Source organism: Sesamum indicum, linkage group LG10 (assembly GCF_000512975.1).
Source record: "Sesamum indicum cultivar Zhongzhi No. 13 linkage group LG10, S_indicum_v1.0, whole genome shotgun sequence".
In the NCBI taxonomy this organism is placed as follows: Eukaryota; Viridiplantae; Streptophyta; class Magnoliopsida; order Lamiales; family Pedaliaceae; genus Sesamum; species Sesamum indicum.
Window position 1 is genome coordinate 2,805,044 of NC_026154.1, and position 24,127 is coordinate 2,829,170.

The 24,127-nt window shown below is 34.4% G+C and overlaps 3 protein-coding genes across 5 annotated transcripts in view; 1 reads left to right on the top strand and 2 right to left on the bottom strand.

The window, feature by feature from the left end:
- LOC110012746 (heterogeneous nuclear ribonucleoprotein 1-like) lies at positions 2,703–5,315 on the top strand. Of its 2 annotated transcripts, XR_002287960.1 has the most exons (3): positions 2,703–3,093; positions 3,523–4,588; positions 5,231–5,315. XR_002287960.1 is itself a non-coding variant. In XM_020697517.1 (2 exons), exons 1-2 carry the CDS (start codon positions 2,872–2,874, stop codon positions 4,498–4,500), a joined length of 1,200 nt encoding a protein of 399 aa, XP_020553176.1. In that variant the 5' UTR covers positions 2,703–2,871; the 3' UTR covers positions 4,501–4,895. The 2 variants fall into 2 exon arrangements, 1 of the variants encoding a protein (XP_020553176.1); XM_020697517.1 differs by lacking the exon at positions 5,231–5,315 and having other exon boundaries at positions 3,523–4,895.
- On the bottom strand, positions 5,433–15,817 carry LOC105171751. Its single transcript, XM_011092962.2, has 25 exons — positions 15,651–15,817; positions 15,371–15,563; positions 13,874–14,094; positions 13,673–13,778; positions 13,487–13,585; positions 13,317–13,376; positions 13,088–13,166; positions 12,697–12,844; positions 12,062–12,185; positions 11,246–11,426; positions 11,116–11,144; positions 10,455–10,603; positions 10,101–10,203; positions 9,884–9,979; positions 9,715–9,770; positions 9,505–9,628; positions 9,181–9,243; positions 9,037–9,096; positions 8,790–8,951; positions 8,078–8,151; positions 7,497–7,590; positions 7,244–7,380; positions 7,075–7,155; positions 6,754–6,859; positions 5,433–6,402 (listed from the first exon to the last, which is right to left on the bottom strand). Exons 2-25 carry the CDS (start codon positions 15,542–15,544, stop codon positions 6,328–6,330), a joined length of 2,601 nt encoding a protein of 866 aa, XP_011091264.1. The 5' UTR covers positions 15,545–15,563; positions 15,651–15,817; the 3' UTR covers positions 5,433–6,327.
- Positions 20,553–24,127, bottom strand: part of LOC105171752 — a 7,771-nt gene continuing 4,196 nt past the window's right edge. For both annotated transcript variants that reach the window (XM_011092963.2, XM_011092964.2), the window contains exons 11-24: positions 23,908–24,056; positions 23,708–23,810; positions 23,487–23,582; positions 23,243–23,298; positions 23,036–23,159; positions 22,719–22,781; positions 22,565–22,624; positions 22,328–22,489; positions 22,156–22,229; positions 21,982–22,075; positions 21,558–21,694; positions 21,389–21,469; positions 21,090–21,195; positions 20,553–20,919 (exon numbers count right to left, since the gene is read on the bottom strand). In XM_011092963.2, coding sequence (XP_011091265.1) covers positions 20,845–20,919; positions 21,090–21,195; positions 21,389–21,469; positions 21,558–21,694; positions 21,982–22,075; positions 22,156–22,229; positions 22,328–22,489; positions 22,565–22,624; positions 22,719–22,781; positions 23,036–23,159; positions 23,243–23,298; positions 23,487–23,582; positions 23,708–23,810; positions 23,908–24,056 — 1,380 coding nt within the window. In that variant the 3' untranslated portion in view covers positions 20,553–20,844. The remainder of the gene's footprint in view (positions 20,920–21,089; positions 21,196–21,388; positions 21,470–21,557; positions 21,695–21,981; positions 22,076–22,155; positions 22,230–22,327; positions 22,490–22,564; positions 22,625–22,718; positions 22,782–23,035; positions 23,160–23,242; positions 23,299–23,486; positions 23,583–23,707; positions 23,811–23,907; positions 24,057–24,127) is intronic.

Consider the following 24,127-nt stretch of genomic DNA (forward strand, 5'->3'; position numbering starts at 1 on the left):
GTGGTAAAATAACATAATATGTCACTTCGTATCATTATCTGCTGAGAAACTTGTACAAAGTGGGTATTAATTTAGAGATGCATCATTATTCCAAATTGTAGTACATTAACTAATAAACATACTTTATTCAAACATATTTTTTCTTTCCTTTAAAACTTACATACTTACACTATTTTCAATTTACTTTAGACTAACCAGATGGAATCTAGACCAGACTATATCGAATACTAAATCAAATTCTGAACCACATTAGGGGCATATCCCAAAATATTTATCGAATCATCAGACATCAACGAGTAGTACAAGACATGGCTCTGAAAATCATTTGCCACAACAGAATGTTCATACAACATCTCACATGATTAAGTTGTGATATTAGACCAGATAATATCGAATGATTATATCAAATCTTGGACCACATTGGGGGCATATCCCAAAATATTTATCAAATTGTCACACAATCAACGAGTAGTACAAGATATGGCGCTAAAGATTATTTGCCACAACAAAATATTCAAGCCGCATCCTACACTAGAGAAGAAGTCGTAGCAGGAGGTCTACTAATACAATATAAGGAAATAGTATTAGGGTAGACATAGCTGGTCCATCTACCGAGAATATATCTCTATTTCTACCTCAAAATTGCTTCGTGCTTGAACTGTCACAACTAGATAATTGATCGATTCCATACATGTCAAGATATATGGAAGGTTATTCGATCCATGTTGACCTTGATCTTGTTTTGGTCTTGACATCATTCAGACATATGCATTAGGACATAATATTTCATCAATCCAATTTTTATCATTTAGTGCATATCGTTATCCAATAGAGTCAAGCTCTAAAACATCATCAAATCAATTGCACATTTATGTTGGTTATGATGATTAAGTGCAAAACAAATCAACATAATCACTGGATCAGGAAAAAAGAAGACCTGAACAACAACGGCAACAACAATGGTGTACTTGTGAGATTGACAGACATTATTAAAATCTATAATTTTACATTTTCTTTTGCTAAGTATATAATTTTTGAATTTATAACTTGCTAAAAATTAATTAAATATTTAATATATTTTTTAATTATAAAAATATTAAATAAAAAATTATAATATTGTATCGTTAATAATTTATATTATCAGTTATGTAATAATCAATAATTAATAAAAAAAATCAAAAAATTGTGCCAAGGCGTCACTAGAACCAACGACTTGGCACAAACTACAAAAGAGGCATGAGTTGTCAGTGCTACTAAGTATATGCATAATAAATAATATTTAATGTTTTAAAAGAATTAGTGTGATTGTATAATATGGAGGACTCGGCCTATGCGCTACAATAAATATATCATTGAACTATAATTAATTGTCATGTTTAATAATAAATAGTCGTAGTAAATAGGCATTGATCACGGTCACACAACAATTATTTCGTGGTTTTTGAGGGGACGGCTAAACCATTTGCTATGGTTAAAAGGCATTGCAAATACTTTACCATGACTCTTAACTTGATAAATAATTTTTTCTTGGTGGAAAATTTTAACTTTTTGCATTAGTTTTATTTAACCATAGTTAATAATAATTTACCATGATTTTGGTCATTGTCATTAGTATTGTAGCTAATAACAATTTTTTGGCCAAATAACTCCCATGTATTTTAAGAATAAGCAAAAAATCTCACGTAATTTCTAAAATCCTACACAAAACCCCCTTTCCCTTAGAAACTAATGAGAGGTGGGGTGAACTCACTGGCGGTGTGCGTGGGGATGATTTTTTTGCGAATTTTAACCTTTTTTTGCTGTAAAATTGACAAAAATGCCCTATATTGTGTTTAAAATTATCATGATCAAATGTACTTGTTTTAACAATATTTTTTAATGATTTCTTTTGCAATTTCATCCTTCTAAAGAACAAAAACTTTGTTCTTAAATATATTTATCTAAATATCAATATACGCAAAAAGTACATAATTTTTTTATTAATTTATTATTTAAATTAAAAAATTCAATTAAATCACAATAAAAAAATAATGTATTAAGTTTATTTTTTGAATTTAAGTATTTATATCAATGTAAATGTTAATGAAGAATAACATAATATTTTATTAACTTAATAAATTATACAATTTACTATAAATAATAATTAAATATAAATTACTAATATATGTTTTTACAACAAAAGTTTTAATACTTTCTTTTATTATTTTTAAATTTTTAAAAATTAAATAAATTTTCTATACATTTTTAAATTTTCCTTTCTCAAAAGTTTTTAGGGGGTGTTAGAAATTAATTTATTAATTTTTTTATAATTAATTATATGTATGATATATAAATTTATAAATTTATTAGATCTTCATCTTTAATTTTTTAAAATTCAGATAAATTTATTTGATTATATAGCTTTTATATATTACAAAAAAATTCAACCATCATAAAAATAATAATAAGGACATAAAAATCACTTTAGAAAAGACTAAAACTGTTAATTACATTTAATAAAAAAGAGAAGATTAAATTGTATTTAAAAAAAAATAGATAGAAATTTTTAGTCTAATTTTTATGCTATTTGACTTTATATTATTTGTAGTGAGTTAAGGGCATCATGAGTTGACTAAAAACGAATTTTCACATTTTCTCTCCCACAAAAAGAATATCCAACGATCAAATCTAAACCCTCCGTTCTCAATCCCTCGTCGTCCTTCTTAAATCCCAGCCGTCTATTCTTCACTCTCTCTCTCCTCTCGGCCGTCCTTCGCAGGAACGAACCTCAAACCTTCACTGGATCAGACACTATAACCGAAGTGATCAAATCAAACCCTCGTCTACGTTTCACCTACAGTACATAGTAAACTTGTAATTTTCCAGATATCAATGGATTCAGATCAGGGGAAGCTATTTATTGGAGGGATTTCTTGGGAGACAAATGAGGAGAAACTGAAGGAGTATTTTCAAGGCTATGGAGAAGTCGTTCAGGCCGTTGTTATGAGAGATAAAATCTCTGGGAAGCCCAGAGGGTTTGGCTTTGTTGTATTCGCAGATCCGAACATTCTTGACACGGTTCTTCAGGATAGACATGTTATTGATGGCCGCACGGTAAGTAAGATTAGTATGAATTGCTGAACAAGAAGTGCCTTTTGCGTAACTTTTGGCCTTTTTTGGTGTGTTCTTGGTCGTTTATACTGTTAAGCAGCTACGAAATTAGGTTTATGGATTGCTTTTACTGGGTTTTTGTTATTTTTCTGTATCAAGCTAGTTCTTGGTATATGAGTGCACTTCAGATTCAAGTTATGCTTTTAAATATTTTCAGGGTTTATTGGTTTTTCATAACTGTTTTATTCTAGCTCCAGGTGAAATGAGTTTTTGATTAGGGAGTCCATCTTGTCACACATACCATACAATTTATTGTTAATCTGGAGTTAAGTGTTTTGTTTTAGTGCTACCCTTTCCTGGAGTTAAGTGTCTTCTTTTCTTTGTTCCCATTTTTCTGCATAACAAAATCGTAGTTTTCATTTTCCCATATAGGTTGAGGCTAAAAGAGCTTTATCAAGAGAGGAACAACAGGTTTCAAGAGTTGGAAATTCTGGCGGTGCAAGAAACTTTGGAGGTGGTGGAAGTACCAGGACCAAAAAGATATTTGTTGGAGGTTTACCACCAACACTGAGTGAGGACGGATTCGGACAGTATTTTGAAGCTTATGGAATGGTAACTGATGTGGTAATTATGTATGACCAGCAGACCAACCGTCCACGTGGATTTGGGTTCATATCATTTGATTCTGAGGATGCAGTAGACAGGGTTTTACACAAGACCTTCCATGATTTAAATGGTAAGCAAGTGGAAGTGAAGCGAGCTCTTCCTAAAGATGCCAATCCTGGTGGGGGCGGCCGGTCTATGGGTGGTGGTAGCGGTGGAGGATATCAGGGTTATGGGTCTTCTATGGGCAATTCAAGCTCTTATGATGGTCGAATGGAATCCAACAGGTACTTGCAGTCACAACATGCTAATGGTGGTTATCCATCATATGGTTCGTCTGGGTATAATGCACCAGGTTACGGGTATGGCCCAACAAATAATGGCGTGGGTTATGGCTATGGAAATTATGGTGGTCCTGCTGGGGGAGGGTACGGAAACCCTAATGGTCCTAATGCCGGATATGGTGACCCTGGAAATGCTCAAAGAAGTTCATGGGGTTCACAGGCTCCTTCTGGATATGGCTATGGAAGCTCTCAATGGGGTACTACTGGCAGCGGCGGTAGCTCGGCTACTGGTCAACCTCAAACTGGAGCTTCTGGGTATGGGAATCAAGGTTATGGTTATGGTGGATATGGTGGGAATGATGGAACTTACGGAAACCAGGCTGCTTATGGTGCTGTTGGTGGGCGTGCTGGAAGTGGTCCAAATGGTAGCTCTTCTGTAGGAGATCTTCAAGGTGGTTTGGGTGGTTATGGTGATGGAAGTGGTAACTATGGAGGTGGCTATGGTGCTGCTTCAACTCGATAAGCTCAGCAGCGACGATTTATTACTTGATTCTCTCTACATATCCTTGTTGGAGTCTTACAATTGCATGAGGTCCAATTTGTGGCGCAGAGTAGGTGGCTTTTACAATGTCACCTAAACTATACTTTTTTTGCTGCCCATAATAAGTCTTGGTTAAGTAATAGAGTTAGCTCAATCTATCTTTTCTTTCTACTGTAGTTTTAAATTTGCTTGCTTATAGCTTAGCTGTGTTGGAATCTTCTCTTATCGGAATGTTTGAGATATAGTAGTTTGTGTTGAACTTTCTGTGAGTTAATTGCAAGTAAGGTATCGGGCAGTGATGCGAAGTTAGTGATTGAACTCCAGCCTTCTTTTGCTGGGTTTATTTGATATTGAAGCTTCATGATTATTACATTTCATGGTATTGGTACTTCGTTGTTTCTGAAATTCTTAAATGCTGCTAGCTATAAACTGACCGAGTGTTCTAGAAATACTATTACTGGAATCAAGAGACTTGGTTAGCTCTGAGCCAGGGGAATTTGCTTCTACGTGTACTGAGTAAATCTCTGAATTATTACCTACTGGAGATGGCAGTAGTAGTAAAACTGGTATCCTTTTCGGTCATTATTTTTTAGAAGTTTAGCATTAACACCTCTGGTAGATTAGTCTTGTAATGGGTAGCAATAATTTTAGCGGTAGATAAATTTTGGCATTGGCATAATCTTCCCCCTGTATTTGGCGTTGTGTTGTACAGGCATGGAGATGCTCGTGTGCTAAGGTCGGGGAAGTGTCCACTCAGCTAAACATGGGCATAATGCTGTATGTTTTTAGTATCTAATGGAAAAATAGAGGTGGTTGTGGCTGGGTTGCCTGACGCTTCACAATCAAACTTCTAATAGAGGTCCTGGAGCTACTAATGGGAATGTCTCAATCTTCATTCAGATTTTCGACTCGTGAAGAATCAAAGCGCTAACTTGGTTATGTTGATCCTGGAAGGCAACTGGTCTAGCTCTCATGATATGATATATATGGCTCAATGTTCCAATTTCTTGTTAGTCTGTTTACATTACAGAGTAGGAGACAGAAGTGATCTCATAAATTTCTCCACAATATTCGCAAACTGGTAATCGTTCTAGTAACTCATAGGATCCTTTTTCTGAAGCAAAGAGAATTGACGGTTCACTGTTTGTTCATCTGTCCTCTTTTCTTGGCCATTGCTTTTGGTAAGATAGCTATCTTTCATTTAAAGTTGAGAATATTTCTCCTGCTTGTGAATTCCTCAGAGTTGGCTATTGTGCTGTAATATGGTCTAAATTCCTTTTAGAGATCTTACTTCTGCTTCAAGATTATTGTTTCCTCTAGCTGTCAAAATCCTAGAGTTTAGAATTTTGATTACCAGGTGGTGTTCTTTGCTCTTTTGATGTTGCTGATTGCCAACACAGCAAGCCGTTGTCTGAAACCAGCCGGCAGTGGTAATAGCGTTAGGATGTGAGACTTAGATTTATCCCCCTTAGCATAATGTGCACTCTAATTCTCAGAATAATGAAAGCAAAAGGTTTATTTATTATCAATAATATTCAGTTGATGAGAAAATGGTATTTCATTCTCTGGATTGGGCCTTTCTCCGACTCAAACGGAAGACTTATAAAGAAGAGAGGAAAATCCTCTTAAGCATTGGTTGGTAGTCTGCTGATGTTACAGACATTTTTAATGTTCAGACTGTAGTTTTCTTTGTTACATTTCAACTCATTGTTTCAACAGCACAACAGAGAGATTAGATTATAGAACGACATGAGATAGGAGCCATGATATTTATTTGATGAAGCAGCTAATTCCAATCGAAGCACATACTCAATAATCACCAGGCACAGCGTTGTATGGTTTATTGCTAAATGCTGCAACATCGCCTGGTCGACTGAATACAATCTGCCAAGAAAGCAAAGAATGAAAACAAGTATCATGACTCCCGCATATTTGCATTGAAGAGAGCTAAAGAATTAAACTCAGCATCTGATGAAACACAGAACTGTTTCTCAAACGATAAATGAAATGGCAAAACTATAATCTATGCTCAATGTTCTCTCCTTAACTAAGAAGGCGAAATGAGAAGCAAACAAGCGAGCAAAACTTGTAATTATCCGGACATTCTGATAACACAAGAATCATAGGAAGAAATGCATGAAAATTCTGATCAAGCAAGACCCACGAGACAAAATTTGTAGACACTTTTGTCCAAATATAGAGAAAAGAAGGGTGTGAGAGGAGCTGAGCACATACCTGATAATCTCCAAGAATACAGTATTTGAACCCAGCAGCACAATAGTCAAAGTAGTATTCCCATGTACGTATGAACTTCTCATTGAATCCCATAGCCAGAATTTTACTAGAAGATACAAATATATCAATTCCAAAGTGTAATAATACTTCAAAACAGTGCAAGTACTATGAACAACAGGTCCGCAGAAGTATATGTGAAAGACACATTAGGTTGTTAATAGCATGAGTTTAACTTGTGTTTGGTTTCTTTACTTGGGCATATATCCTCCACATCTGAATAAAAGTCACTTTACAGAGAATTTTGAAATCATAGATTCTTACCTGTGGTTTTTCAGGAGGTTTTCCCGCCAACGTCTGAGCGTGTGGAAGTAATGGCATCCTATTTCTTCTAGGTGCACAGCACTGCATAAGAACATTATGACGACTTTCTTTAGGTTAATTTTGACAAAGAACCTACTTAATGTAGACATGATGATGAACGTCATGTTACCTAAGTCTGGATGCAGCGGCCATGCAAGATATTACATGGCTAAGCGAAGGCGTACATCCACCAGGGAATATATATTCTTTGACGAAGCCCGGGCTGCGCCTGGACTCATCATACTTCTCATCAGCCGATGCTATGAACTAAAGGAAAATTTAACCAGCTTTAGTATTAGAATCCATTTCTTTACATTCTAAGCTAGTGTAATATCCGGACTGGTGCTGGTTTTCTGACCATTGGGAATTTAAGCACTGGTTACCTGGAGAACAAGAAGACCGTTTTCTGCTAATGCAGATTCACAGCACCTAAAGAATTCTTCCATAACTTCATGCCCCACATGCTCTATCATCCCACTGACAATTCAGCATTCAGATTGTATAGATTTAGTGCAAGGCAACAACTGAACATGGTTGGTGATCTTGAGTAAGAAGTTATATTGATTAGGTCAAAAATGCAATATTAGTCCTTTAACTTAGGGGCGGTGGCATTTTTGGTTCTTCACAAATTGGTTTTCACAATTTAGTTTTATAACTTTAAAATTTAAAAGTTTTAGTCATTTTGGCATATGACCTTTAAAACAGGGGCTTTTCTGGCCATTATGATGAAGTGATAGTCCAATTGACTGCCACATCATAATAAAAAATGCCAACCCAACTGGACTGTCATGTCATAAATCTGCCCAGAAAGCCTCAAAATCAAAAGGTGTTGGCCGGAACATGACTAAAATTGGCAAAAACTTAAAGTTACAAGACTAAATTGCAAAAATCAACTCGTGCAGTACCAAAAATGCCACATCACTTTGCATTTTTCCTGTTGGTTACATATTACAAGAAGGCTCACCATGAAATTATCCTGTCATATTTGTAGCTCTTAGGCAATTGGCGGTAGTCACACAGAAGAAGTTCAATTCGATCCTGAAATTGCAATTAACTTCACAAATGAAGAACTGCCCCATGACTATTCAGTTTGGATGCAACAAACCTGTTTGTTTATGTTTTCATTTTCAATTTTTGAAAAAGTAATTATAGCGAAAACATATTTATTTATACGTATTTTCATTAAAAATATAGTAATATACATCATAGTCGAATATAAGACACAATCTCATGAAGTATTTCAAACATATTCAACATATGTCATAAAAGTGCACGTCTGTGGGGCGCGGAAGATTAATATTTATTTTACTTTCTAAATATACTGATATTTCAAAAAGATAGTTGTAAATATTATGAACACGTTAAAAAATTGAATTGCTCCATAAAATGTGAACGGCTAATGATTATTCAGTAAGTACAAATATATTAACCTTTAACATACACTGCATAGTAGTTTTAACTACCAAGATTTTTCTATTAGATATTCTTAAGGTTTTTTTGGATTCAAAAGTATTTTGATGGGTTTTTCATATACACAAATTTATTTTCCATGTAATATAATAATAACAAGTATAAAAGTATATGTAACAATTTTCAACTGAAATGAACAGTTCATTTGATTTTGATGATGAGTATAAAACTGGCTTTTGAAGCAATCAGTGAAGCAAATGGCATACCTGCAGGCCAGCTTCTTTCACTTTGAGTTGTGCATATTGCAGTTGTTTCTCAGAGAGAGTGATGCCGGTGTACTTACATCCAGTCCGTTTGACTGCTTCAAGAGCTAAACTTCCCCATCCGCATCCGATCTCTAGAATGTGATGCTCCTTACTAATTCTTGCCTGTGCTTGGACACAATTTAGCTTCCACCATAAATCATTTGATGAGATCATGTAAGGGATATGATGTGTCCTACAAAAACTTCACCTTTTCAATCAAAGTATGGGTTTTCCTTAGCTGTGCATTCTTCAAATCTTCATCTGGTGTCTTCAATGAGAGTTAAAAACAGGAGTTATATGTTGTGGAAGTTTGCTACACGGCCTAATGGACAATAAAAAGGTTGATGCCAACCTTAAACATTGCGCAAGAGTAGGTCATTGTTTCGTCCAAAAATAGAGAAAATAATTCATTGCTCTGCAAAGAACAAATAGAATGATACCGTATTCAGATATTGGAATAGATTGACATATTGATGCATTATGGTATCAACAAATAGAGGGTAAAAGACAAGTTTCCAAATACATGTGATTTTCTTTGTAAGAGAGATGCATGAAAACTTTACGAAATTCTAGTAACTTCTGGACCATGCATTAAAGAAGCTCAGTATGTTCAGCATCTGCTGTTAACAATTAGAAACTTTTCTTGTGTTATAGTCCAAGGAAAAAGGCCACTTACTAGGTCATAATGCTGTGAGATGTTTCGGCGCGCCTGAGTTAGTGTATTCTTCCTTGCAGCATGCTTAAAGAAATATTTTGCAGAAGATACTATAGAAGTGTAAAGCAACGGTGTCCACCACCCTCTAATGATGCAGAAAATATATTCTCAAAGCACGTATTGCAAAACAACTGAATGGCATCAACGTAGAAATTCCACTTAGCCAATTACCTTTTCTTGTTTAACTTTGTCATATAAGTATTCAATTCTGTACTGGCTATGCATATCTGCAAAATACAAATCCAGGAAGGTCTTTATCACAATACGGACGTGGTCCCTACAACGAGAGGACGAGGAGAAAAAGCTAAACATCTGAAAGAATTTGGCACCATTTCCTTACCAGGAAAAGGTTGAGAAGGCCCTCATCCTTATCAATGAAAGAGAAGTCCCCATTAATGTAGGCATCAGCAAAGCCTAAATCAGCTTCTGTTGCTACCTGTGACGATGGTATTCAGTTTGAGACACAAGTACTTTTCTCTTAGTTACTAGAGTATTTCATTCTTAATATGATTGTTTTAGAAACATAAACTATTTTTAAGTATAATCATCGACATTACCTTCCAATAGAACTGCGGTGTATGAACTCTCAGAGTAACTTTTAAATTGCTCTTTCTTCTAGTACCTTCAAATGTAAAAGCGGTACCTCCTTCTTCCAATAAACTGTTTCACAAACGGTTTTACAGGGTATAATCCAATAGCTTCATTTAGTGTATAGTATAAAAGTATACTGTTGCACGGAGTTTAGATTGGAACAGGGAAAACGTTCTCTTAGCGGATAAAGACCAATGAATGATTCTCAAGAGATTAACAGTGGAGGTTTAAAAATATGAAAGACATTATTACTAATTGGCAAAACCATACGACATGGAAACAAAAATGTTAATAAATCAAGTCTCTGAGTAGAAGCTCACGTTATGCAGCCAGTAGCAATAAATCTCTCAAGAAACCTCGTGACAAGACCTCGCGCCCCAATTTCAAGCCACGATGGTATCGTGTGTTTGCGATTATACTGAACAGTATAACTTTTTCTAAGCAAGTCGTTTGCAGCAGATATACCTGCCTGTCATGATCAAATATTGGTTATTACAATGTGTTAGTTAAATGCAACGTCAAAAAGGATCTAGTGAAGTGGATAAAAGGACTACAGTGTTTCGAAGGGAATGCGAATCAACTTTGTTTGCTGCTTCAATATATATACGGTCCTTGTATGTTTCTCTAAAGTATGGCGTTAAATGCACAAAGTGAAGATCTACTTCAGCATGTCTAATGCTTGACAAACTCTGTTTTCGTATTTTAGTGAATCAAACTAGAATGTATAAATTTATTTTGCAACCGAAATATAAAAAAGATAATGCAGATTAGTTCCACTTGTTTCCTAATTGTCATTCTGCTCATTCCATGCACTGAAGGCACCAACCGGAACCAATAAAACTCTGCGTATACCATTAAAATATGTCTGAAATTTTGTCAAACTACGTTGATTGATAAAAACTAGGATGAACTAAGATAGATAACATAGAGTTGAAGAAATGTTACACGATCCACAGTTTCTCAAGTACTGCCGTAAAATACCTTGATTCCATCCTCGGGGAAGCCATAGCCTGCAAAAAATGTAAAACAAGGTATATCATTAAGTTCATCACACACAATGAGGTATTCTACATATGGCTACTGGAAATGCTTATGAGGATCTCCAATGCACCTTGATATGCTCCATAGAACCACAATCTCCTCTTTCCTTGGATAAGATTGAGTTGACGTAAAGCTTTTGAAGCAGCAACAGATGGGATTGGGTGCCTGGTTGACCACTTGAATAAGGTACTTTTAGGTGTGTGAGGTGGATTCAGGGTAAAAAAGAACAGAAGCACAGTGTCGTTGATATTCTGCACATTCATTAAAAACAAAACAAGTCACAAGAAGGCAAGGATTTAATTATCATGAAAAGTGGCTTTGAAAAGGATATAGCAGGAAGAGCATTCCATTTTATAAATTTAAGACCCCATAGTTTCTGCAAGTACATCAACAGCAAAGTTGTAGCAAATGTCTTTTGTATGTTACAGGTTTCTGCAGAAAATACGACCAGAACTTTTTCCCCCCAAAAGATGACTGGTGTATTTCAATTCGTGTTCAATATATCAGCTATTAATATCAATTCAAAGAATTTGAAATCGCACACAACACTCTATATATCCTGGCAAGTGAATGACCAAAAACAAGCTTTGATTGACAATTAACATGATTACGCTTACAGTAGCATTGCCAGCAATAGAATCCCAATAATTAATGTATGTAACAGCACTGGTCGGATGCTGTCGAACTTTTTTATTGTTGACAAGTTCTTGCTATCTCATATCACTATATTAGCAAGTTATTTAAGATAGCTGAACTATTCATCAGTGACTCTCTGTTGCACTATTTACTCTTCTTTAAGAATGAATCATTATGGTCTGAAATTTCAAATTATGCAGAAACATGCAAAACTTATCTGTTATTTAAATGCAGAAACTTATTTACAAACCTGCATATTGTTAAGCCAATATGTTATATAAGCTTTCTTATCGATAGTGCCAAGAAAATTCCTTGAGCTCCATAGTGCTGGGTTTTTGGGCATTAAATCATTGTCACGATGAAGGAAAGTATCACTGCAATAAAGTTAAAGAATGGAACTGCATTCATGATCAGGAAAATCAGCTTACTTCCCAGAAAACTGAAACAGGAGAAATGCACGGCTTGCAGAGTGCTGCAGAATAATTTGCTCTGAGTACATGATCTACGATTCTTAGAGAATTCATTTAGCGAGGTGGGAAATAGTTAATAAACAAAAGGTCTGGATTAGGCAGAGCAATAAGCGTTCTGTAACTGGCTGAAGCTATGCAAATAATATACTACTTACAAGAAATGTATGCTATGCGCCTTGAAAGCAACTAGTGAAAATTAACAAGTTATCTATTCTAAAGTTGTTTATTTGGCTATGTTCGTATCTAAGGTTGTAATTCTTATTCTCCAGGAGCTATTGACTAATGCCTTTCTGCAGATGTAATATTCATTTAAGATACTGCTGAAGAATTTACGGTTTAGCTCATCATTCAAACACTAGTTGCTTCATAGAAAAAGAAGAAGAATGGAAGTCAAAAAGAAAGCAGACGAGAGCACCTGCAGGCGTATTGAAAGGCACCGAGTATCCTTAATTCATCATGTGTTGCATGCTTCCCTAACATCTTGAGAGCATCTGGAGCATCCGTTGCAATTATGCACCCGTCATATCCTTCTTTCGAGCCATCCTTACAAGTTATAGCACAACCTGCAACTATATATTAAATTAATTTCCGGAAAAAGAAGAAAATAACAGAGAAAGTTAAGAAATACATTGATAATCAATATAGTAATTTTTCCGCATTCACATCTGACATATAGCACAGTATTGTAGTAACACTTGTAAATTTTACTAGTGAAACTTCCTTATTTGATCGTCACTCCTGCTTTTAAACTTGGAAAGGGAACAGATAATCAGAAAATGAACACTGAATTTGAACATAAAACTGACCCTCATCATTTGCAAAAACTGAACATATTTCAGAATTGGTTCTTATTTGGCAGCCTCTACTTTCCAGCTCTTTCTTAACCTGGTTTTGCATTTAATCCATTGAGGTAATTCAATCAGAATACACTTTAAAATGAAATCACATGATTTCAACATTTGAAATATTTCAAGTTGCAACATTTCTGTAAACGATTGTTGTTGAACTAAGGAATCTCAGGAAATCTGAACGTACCTTATCAACATAACTTTCCGAACGCCATGTTGGAGTAAGTCTTTGAGAGCGACCGATAAGCTGCAGAGTAAATCATTGTAAAAGGTACATACAACTCGAACCCCAAAAACGAAACTAGAGCAAATACAGTAGGCATGCTGCATACATTTGCAAATCACAACATAAATTACCTGCAAAGTGGGGTCATTTCGCAAAACTGAAAGTACAGAATAAGCAGAGAAGTTCATTACTCCTGAAGAGCAAGACCAGATAGAAGCACAAGTCGGGACCTCCAAAAAAGTTGGAATAGCAAGAGTAAGCATATTGCTATAAGATGGACATTTCACAGTATTCAATGTTTTAGTATGTAGTCTCACAAGAAAAGCCTTCTGGAACAACTCAGAGTAACCACATGACTGAATGAAGTGCTCTAGAGTCTCATTTCGATCAATGTCTGGATTGCTTTCAAGCTCCTCAACATAACTGCAACAACGAGATTTTTATTACAAATCGAACTTGACATACTTGTTCTGAACTAATTTAGGACACAACATAAGTCTGCTTGTAATAGTACTCACGATGACGCATCATTCTTGAACTTAACCATTTCTCTAATCATATTCCAAAAGTAGGGATTTAAAGCATTCGTCTTTCGTGCAAACAAACTTGAGACCCCGTTTCGGGTCCCCCATTCACACCCTTGACCCTCATCCAAGCTCACAGAGAATGATGACATGTCACAGAGCTCCCTATCAACTCCAAGACTCTCCAACAATTCAATAGTTTCTGGATGCATAACCTGTCCAATAAGCCAGTAACATCTCAGCCAACAGTTAAACCATGAAATACAATTCTGATCAAGGCTTTGTCTTTAGTAACATGTAAGATCTATCAAACAAAAAGTAACAATGTAAGTAGTTTTGATAATCCCAAGATTTTGTATTGATTTTTGTTTAACCATAGTTTTAATTCATAACCAATAAAATTGTAGCTATAGTAAATTTTCTTCTAGTAATACAACATATATATATATATATATATATATGTATAATAGGGATAGTTACACTTCCCTCCCCTAAAATTTGGTATATTTATATATAGGTCCCCTGTGGTTTGAAAAATTACATCTAGCATCTCTAAGGTTTGTTTTCGTATGACAAATAAGTCCCTCCATTAGTCAAAATTCACCAAATTTGCTTATATTAACAAAAAAATTGGAAAAAAAATCTATACTTACAATACGGTTTCAAGTTTTGTTTTAATGTTATATTTATCTTGAATTAGTATCAACGATTTTACCAAATTATTTGATTTTAACTTAAATTCGAAATTGTACAAGTTTATGTTGGTTTCAGATGATTTTGTATAATGTAACACTTCTATAAAAATAAATCTATTAAAAGAATTACAAAACTAACAAAAGAGCAAAGGTCGAAAAATCAAAATACATAAATTGATATAAATAAAACAAAATTTGAAAAAAATTATAACTTGGTGTTGAGAAAATTTCAAGATAAGACTAACTTTTCTTCTTAACTAAGTGGAAATTAGAACTTTAAAATTTTAATTAGTGAAGAACGAATATGTGGTATATTTTCTTTCTTGTGTATGATCAATATGCAAGATAGAAGAGATTGATTTTTGAAAAGTCCGCAATATCGTCTAGTTCTCAACTTTTTTTAAGTTTCAGAAAAATCGGAATATCGTCATATTTAAAGTCTTAAAAGTAATTTTTATTCTAAATCAGCTTTAATATATATATTACTAACTAAGTTCATTTTATTTTGAGTTGAATTTCAGTCAGATGAAATTAATTCTTCAATATTTTTATTATTTTTACAAGAAGTTAAAACATGAAATATTTTGAGCTTATTATTATTTAATACCATGTATATACATAAATATATATATGTGTAGATGATTAAAGCATATACATTCTGATAAAGAAATATTTTTTTAGTAATTTTAGATATGAACTTATATGATTTAACTAATAGCTTGTAAAATCTCATAAACATAAAAATTTCAATAAAGTCCAATTTAATATAGAACAAGAATAATACATATTAATTTACCCGAGTAAAGACAGTAAAACCAAGGTCAAGAAGAGTGCCACCGATGTCAACTGTCTTGGCACGGCCACCTAAGGCGTCCTCCTTCTCGTACACCACCACTTCCACCCCATCTTTTGCTAAAACATATGCGGCCGCCAGCCCGCTTACACCGCCTCCCACCACGGCTACCCTCATCCTCGACAAGCTAGTCGAACTGCATGATATGTTATGTTAACATATCAATCGATATCAAAATCAAAGTCGAAGGAGATACATGTAATAATATCAATGTAGTGAATACCTTTTAATTCTCAAGTGTAGAGGACAGACTGTGCATGCACTACTTGATCACACAATCTTCTCTAGCCTGCAGGCTGCAGCTTCTATCGATTTATAATATATGTGCATATGCTATGGTAGCAACCCACAGCTCTATTGTTAGCCTCTGTTTTTGTTAATGACTAATTAAAGCTGCATAACAACTTTAAGAGTGGGGAGGGAATTGACAGCTCCAGTTTTTATAGCAAATCTGATTATATCTTCTATTACATTTATTGCAAATCTGATTATATCTTCTATTACAGTAGGATAATTACACTATTCTCTCTTAAAATGTAATCTAATTACATATAGACTTTCTATATTTTGAAAAATTATATTTAGTATTCTTGAGGTTTGTTTCTATCTAACAATAAAATCCCCCGTCAACCAAACTTTACTGAATTTGCTGATATTAATGAAAACCTGAATGAAAAATTGATATTTATACATCCTTGGTTGACTTATTGTAGGTTTAATTGTTTCGGACTAAAATATCCTTATAACGTGAAGATATACCTCCTCATACGTATTAACATGTGAAGACATATGAGGGTGATATGGTTATAAAAAGATTCATTGGACCTGCTATAAGTCAGTAATAAGTCAATCGAGGGTAAATATAGATCTTTTTCTCGATATTTTTTTGTTAATATCAGCAAATTCGGTGAATTTTGACTAATAGATCGACTTATTTGTTAGATGGAAGCAAACTCCAGGAGTACTAGATGTAATTTCTCAAACCATTGGAGATCTATATATAATTACACCAAATTTAGGGGAGGGAAGCATAATTATCTCTATTAATATATATATATATATATATGTTATATCACTAGAAGAAAATTTACTATAACTACAATTTTATTGACTATGGATTAAAACTATGATGAATAATTACTGTTAATTATGATTAAATAAAAATCACTACAAAATCTTAGATTATCTACAATAAAAATTACTTTTATCATATCTATAAATCGAAATAAGTATTTTTACTATGACTTTTAACCGTAACAAATATTTTAACCACAACTGTTAAAGCTGCATAACTACGGACGGAGTTACATTTTTGTCTCTAAAATTATTGTCCCATTGTTTTACGAGAAACTTTCATTTATTATTATACGAACGCAGGAAAGATGTTTGCAGTTTTCGGTGTAAGAAAGTTTTGTCCAAATCTAAGTACCTCCCCACCCTATCCCAAAAATATGAATGTGGGCTGTAATAATTTTGCCGATCCTACTCAATATTAAAAATCTTTTTGCTTAGCCCTCTAGCAAATTTTAGAAAAATTATATTGTAGTCCTTAAATAATATTAAAATAATTTTGATTCCCATTGTTCTACATTTTTATCTCTAAAATTATCACTTTTGAAGGGACCAAAAATATAATTTTCTCAAAATTTGCTAAGGTCTAAGCAAAGAGATTTTTAATATTGAGTAGGATAGGCAAAATGATCATAAATGACATTTATATTTTTGGGATAGTGGTGGGGAGGTACTAGATTTGGGCAAAACGGATAGGGTTCAACTATTTTTTTTTTTTTTTTAAAGTTTGGTATAATTATAAATATTTTTTAAATTTAAAAATTAAATACAATTTACTTCTGTGTTAATAGAAAAATATAAAAAATTTTTGTAAACAAAAAAAATGCAATTACCCCATTGAGATTTAAAACATGATGTAATTTACCACCCTCTGGAGGGGGAGGGGGAGGGGGAGGGGGGTTAAATTGCATCACTTATAGTGTCACAGGGAGGTAAATTGTACTTTATTTTTTACAGGGCCTTTTTTGCATTTTCTATTAACACAGAGGGGTAAATTGTATTTAACCCTTAATTTAAATATTCGTCTAATAAAGAACCCGTACCATTATCCTCCTTTAGATTTCTATATAACTTTTATGGTGAATTGACTAAAATACTTTTGGAATTATGAATTATAATTATTTTAAATATTTTTATAAACTAATATGTCCTTTGAATTATTTACTTTGGTCTGCCTTAATTTTCTTTCTTCCATTTTTTCAACATTTTTTTTAAATTAGCGAGGGGGTAGAGTAGTCATGTCTACATCACCCTATGAAAGCTATATAATTATTTTTTATTTGAGAATGGTATTTGAAATTCTGACAAATTCCAAGAAAAAAAGTGTTTATTCGGTGTGCTTTTTAATATATTGATAAAATTACCCCTATATAAAAAAATAATACCAAATTAATTTTTCTCCATTTATCTTTTATCTCCCTTCTCCTCTTTTCGCTACCTCTTATTATCTGTTTCATTTTATCCCGACCTCATTTCTCATTTCACTTTTCTTATTTTTTTATTTCTTATTTATTTTTTGTAAACAACTATCGTACCTTTTTTTTATTTTTTATTTATTCAGTCATCATTAGTAAATACCTAAATAGTTAAAAAAAATGAATGCATATAGTTTTAATAAATATTTATAATTTTAAACTTAGAATTTGACAACAAATCGAGTCACTAGAAGAAAATTTATTATTGACTATAATTTTATTATCAATAGGGTAAAATCGTAATAAATAATTATTATTAATTATTGTTAAATAAAAATCAATACGAAATTTTAAATTATCTATCATGAAAATTATTTTTGCCATGGCTATAAGTCGTAATATTTTTTTCATGACTTATAGCCATGACCATATTAGTTATGATTAAATGTTAAATATTTTTAGTGAGTGTGTAGATGGTACTAGTTACAGTAATGATGTAACGGGTGTTTAAGAAAATATATATGAGTGGTAAAATAAGGACTCCAAATATAAGTTGGTAATTAGTAACTCGGAATTAATTTTTTTTCTAGCCATTGAAAATTTTAAAGTGATTGTAATTACTGAGGCAGACAAAATTAAGACTTTTTTATATGGAGCTTTTATTGACTGGACATTTTCAACCACCAAATAAGCACTTACATAAAAAAAAAAAGATCAAATTGCATAAAATAAATTTTAAATTATATTATGTATATAATTATAATTTATATACATAATATAAATGAATGTGAAGAGCTTATCCTTCTCCGACATGTCTCGGATATCCAACGTCAGTGCCAAGAAGGCTTTCACATAATCCCACACGGAGCTTGTATGCTCCAATTTCCACAATGCCCGCCTGGCAACTCGACGTTCTCTGGAAAGAACCACTATGTAATCGCTTCCCGAATATGGGTCCAGGTATCCTGTCACACCTGGTTGGCTTATATTTCAGTATATTTGGTGCACCACCACAGCTTGGCATCACCCACCAAATACATTATCGCAGTCGGCACCTTCCTCGCCTCATCCACCATATTTGCTACAAGAAAGTATTGCTTCATGCTGAAAAGAAAGTTCTCGACCTCCTTCACATCACGAACACCATCATAGGCCTTCGGTTCAGGAATCTGAAGCCTAGAACCAAGATCTTGAGCAACAATAGAGGCATTACTCACTGCAAGTTTGGAGCAAACCAATCTGAATAGACATCTACTCCATCTCATCCCGCATATCAGCAGTGCCGCCACCTGCAAAGGCATTATCCATTTCTTAGATCACCTGCCGACATTCCTCCAGCTTAAAATTCAGCACTGTGATCTCTGTTTCCAGGGAAGAGATCTTCTCATCCAGGTTCATCACCGTCTTAGCTAACTGGGAGTTTTCATCCTCTAGGTTCGCAACTTGCTTGCTAGGTGACGCCGCCCGCCTCAGGCTCTCAGCATCTTGGCCCGCCATTTTCGCATTAGAATTTGCTTGGGTCATAGCAACCCGCCTCGGCCCCATGAAGGTACCAAGGCTCTAAACCACTTCTCATGAGGCGCCTTCCACAATGTTGGGAAAAGGGCACCGTGTGGTTAGTAGTCCGCAAATGCTACTCTTTCCAAATAGGAACACAACAACAGGACTCCCACCGACACTAGCACAATGCGCCGACAGGAATAACACACAGAATCAGACAACAACAATAGAAATAATCAAGGTGCAGCAGGAAAGCAGAAAATTGAGCGCAATTTCAAAATATGGATTTTATTGAATGCGAAAAACAATATATATTGTACAATCAATACTAGCGCAAGGGGATCGCCTTGCGGGGGCACTAACGTATAGACTACACCAAGCTTCGGATACTCATTCCCCCCTATAATAGCTTTAAAAAGATTTTCTATTGACAATAATAGATACTAAAAAAGTTGAACAACGCACCTCAGGGGGCATAATTGCCCCCATGAATAAACAAAAGGAAATACATGCTTACAGTATGTATAAGACAACCAACGCTTAAAATCTAAAACTATGGAAGTCCAATGTCTATTGGTGAAGGTTGTTGGTCGATTGGGTTGAGCAGTTGCGTGGCCGAATGTGCGTCAAGAGTGCCGAGAATGGGGGTGGCCCTTGACACCGGGGGAGGGGCTAAATGCAATTCTGGTCCCATAGTATAGGTCATTTCATATTTTTGTCCTTTAATTTTTTAGTGTGCGTTTTAGTCCTGCATCTTTTAAATTTTCATGATTTCAGTCATATTTTTCTCCAGAATTTACTGCAAGAATGGTAAACTCCGATAGAAAAAAAGGTTTGAAATCGAGAAAAATTTAAAAGATCATGCAGAACCAAAATGCTACTCTAGAAAGTTAAACAACAAAGTTACAAACAAAAATGAGCCAATAGAGACAGTAGTCCCTATTTAAAACTTACATGAGATGTACATACATTTGTCCGAAAAGAAGGGAGAAGTTCAACAGAAAATAAAAGAATTGAAATAGTAAAAATTAAAAAAATATAGTATCAAAATATTGTCTTAGAAAATTAAAGAAGTAAAACGCTGTATGACCTAAGTTACTGAATCAAAAATGCATTTTCAACCTTTTTGTTTCGGGTAACTTAATTTATGCCAAAAACAGATACAGAACATCAACATGAACAAGATAGAAGGGCTGAAACTGAAAGGAAGACAAAAAATTCTCAAAACATGGCCTGATGGTCTGTTGATGTTGCTATTACATTATTATTTGTTCAACAGTAGTTCCCTTTATTACATGAACATAATAGATGTCTCAACTCTTTATTCCAACAACGTAAATGCAGAGCATAAGATCACTGAAGAAGTATAATATGAGATCAGACCCATTCTATATAGTTGAAGAAGAATCGGATTCCCCTCAAATAACATTATCAATGATCAGCAGGCACGGGGTTGTATGGTTTATTGCCAAATGCCGCAATATCTCCAGGTCGAGTGAATACAACCTGCCAAGAATGACAAGAGCGAAACAAGTTGCATGATTCTTGATTTTGGGTTTAAACCAAATCAAAAAATTAATCGTAGCAGCTGATGAAATGAAAAGGCAATAGCTAATTAAACTCTTAATCGGCCTAAGTTGTTTCATACAGAGAAAAAAATATCTCTTATCACATACCTGATAACTTCCAACAACACCATATTTAAGTCCAGCTGCACAATAGTCAAAATAATATATCCATGTGCGCATGAACTTCTCATCGAATCCCAGCTCCAGTATTTTACTAAAAGACCAAATATATTAATAAGAACTCAAAAGAGTGAAAGTACTATAAACAACAGATCTGTAGCTTCTAGCGAATCAGTTTTGATCCTCCTCAAAACGGGAAAGGTCTGTGGAAGCATACTTGAAAAGAGGCATTAAGTTATGTTGTTTTGCAACCTGATATGTTCAACTTTTAAATTGTAGATTCTCACCTCTGGTTTCTGAGGAGGTTTTCTCGCCAACATTCGAGTGTCTGAAAGTAATGGAGTCCTCTTTCTTCTAGGTGCACGACGCTGCATCAAAACTAATTTTTATGAATTTTTGTTTGCTTTTTTCAGGAGTAATTTATCCTCAACACATGATAAAGACAATTTTTGTTACCTAAGTCTTGATGCAGCAGCCATGGCAGATGTTAGTCGGCTAAGCGAAGCCAGCCATGAACCAGGGAATATATATTCTTTAATGAAGCCCGCACTATGCGTGAACTCATCATACTTCTCATCAGCTATTGCTATGAACTAAAGTAAAAATTGAAATCAGTTTTAGTCTTGGAATCTATTTGTTAACATGCTAAGGTAGAATTCAAGCTGTACTTATTCTCCGAGCAAAGGAAATTCGATGAGATGCAGTAAAAAAGAATAGAAAAGAGATAAAATTATACTAATCAATTGAATGTGGAAAGACCAAAAGCCGCTAAATATCCTTTGTGGTCAGGTTGTAACATATTTGAAGGACTACTGCCAATTTGGAAGAATTTTTTGAGACAGAATGAAAGTATTGACAATTAAACAGTAACAACAGTTACCTGGAGAACAAGAATACCGTTTTCAGTTAATGCAGACTCACAGCACCTAAAAAACTCTTCAATATATTCATGCCCCACGGCCTCTATCATCTCACTGAAAATTTAGCGATTTGATGGTTGGAGATCTTTCAGATAAGAGGTTAAGTGGATTCGACCTATTGTGAAAAGGCTCACCATGATATTATCCTGTCATACTTGCAGTTCTTAGGCAATTGGCGGTAGTCACATAGAAGAAGTTCTACTTGATCCTGATTAGATTTAACCAGACAATCAAAAACTTCACTTTAGAATTGAAACGAAAAAGTCCATCTTGATCATGAGGAAATCAGGGAAGTAAATGGTATACCTGCAGGCCAGCTTCCTTCACTTTCGACTCTGTATACTGCAGTTGCTCTTGCGAAAGAGTGATGCCTGTATATCTACAGCCAGTCCGCTTGACTACTTCAATTGCTAAACCTCCCCAACCGCATCCAATCTCTAGAACATGATGTTCCTTGCTAATTCTTGCCTGTAGTTGGAGACAATTTAGCTTCCAGCATAAATCATTTTAATTTGAGAGGAACTTGGCGTACAAAAGGTCCACCTTTTCAATTAAAGTATGGATTTTCCTCAGCTGTGCATTCTTTAGGTCTTCATTTGGAGTCTTACAAGAGAAGTGGAGGAGCATGTCATGGAAATTCAGCATCCGACAAAGATAATTTTGCTAAAACAGATCTATTAAGAAAAAAGATGCTAACCCGAAATATGGCACAAGAGTAGCTCATTGTTTCATCCATGAATAGAGAAAATAATTCATTGCTCTGGGAAGAAACAGTAGAAACATTCTTAAGATATGCATATCCATATATCAAAGTAAATTGATATCATGGTTCATTATGGATTAGTAAGTAGATGGTAAAAGATAAGTTCATGACACATGCATGCGATTTTCTTTGTCTAAACAAAGAGATGGATGCATAACATGTTTAGAATTTACGTTATTCTTAATGGATAATTCTATTGACAATTCAAAACATCATTCATATGCTAGATCCCGAGGAAGCAAACCACTTACTAGATCATAATGGTCTGAGATGTTTCGACGTGCCTGATCGATTGTATTTTGCCTCAATACATGCTTAAGGAAACTCTTTGCAGAAGCTATCATAGAAGTGTAAAGCAAGGGTGTCCACCATCCCCTAGTGATAAGGAGGTATGTTGTCAAAGAATTTTGGAAAACAACTAGATAAAATCAACACAGAATTCCTAGTATAGTTATTACCTTTTCTTGCCTAACTTTGAGATATAAGTATTAAACTCTGCATTGGCTATGAATATCTGCAAAATAAAATCCAGGAAGGCCATATTATGATACGTACATACCAAACTTTATGCAAGGAGGGGCAGGAAAAGTACAATATCCTGTTGTGATCTAAAAAAATAGAAAACCATAAAAGGTATTCCATATGCATCAATAGGAGGTAAACGGTACACCTTTTAAATGGAATTTGGATCCATTTCCTCACCTGAAAAAAGTTAAGAAGACCTTCATTTTTATCAATGAAAGAGAAGTCCCCATCAATGTAGGCATCGGCAAAGCCTAAATCAGCTTTTGTTGCAACCTGTGACAACAATATCCATTTTGAGCCGCAAGTTACTTTTCTTAGTCACTTAAATTAGTATTGATTGTTGATACAATTGCTTTAGAAACATAAACTACTTATAAGGTTTAATAATCAAATATCACCTTCCAATAAAACGCTGGGTTGTGAACCCTCAATGTAACTTTTAAGGTGCTCTTTTTTCTGGTACCTTCAAAGGTAAAAATTGTACCTCCTTCTTCCAGTAAACTGTTTCACCAACATACATATAGTATTTTAAGTAAATGGTAAACCATAAAACCGAAACCAAAATGACAGTAAATCAACTCTTTGAGTAGAAGCTCACATTAAGCAGCCCGTAGTTATGAATCGTTCAAGAAACCTTGTAACAAGAAGGCGTGCTCCACTTTCAAGTGAGGAGGGTACCAAGTGTTTGGAGTGTTTCTGAACAGTATAACTTTTTCTAAGCAAGCCATTTGCAGCAACTATACCTGCCTGTCATGGTTATTACCATCAAAAGCCTTGGTTAAATGGATCGCCAAAAGGAATTTAAAAGGACTATTTTT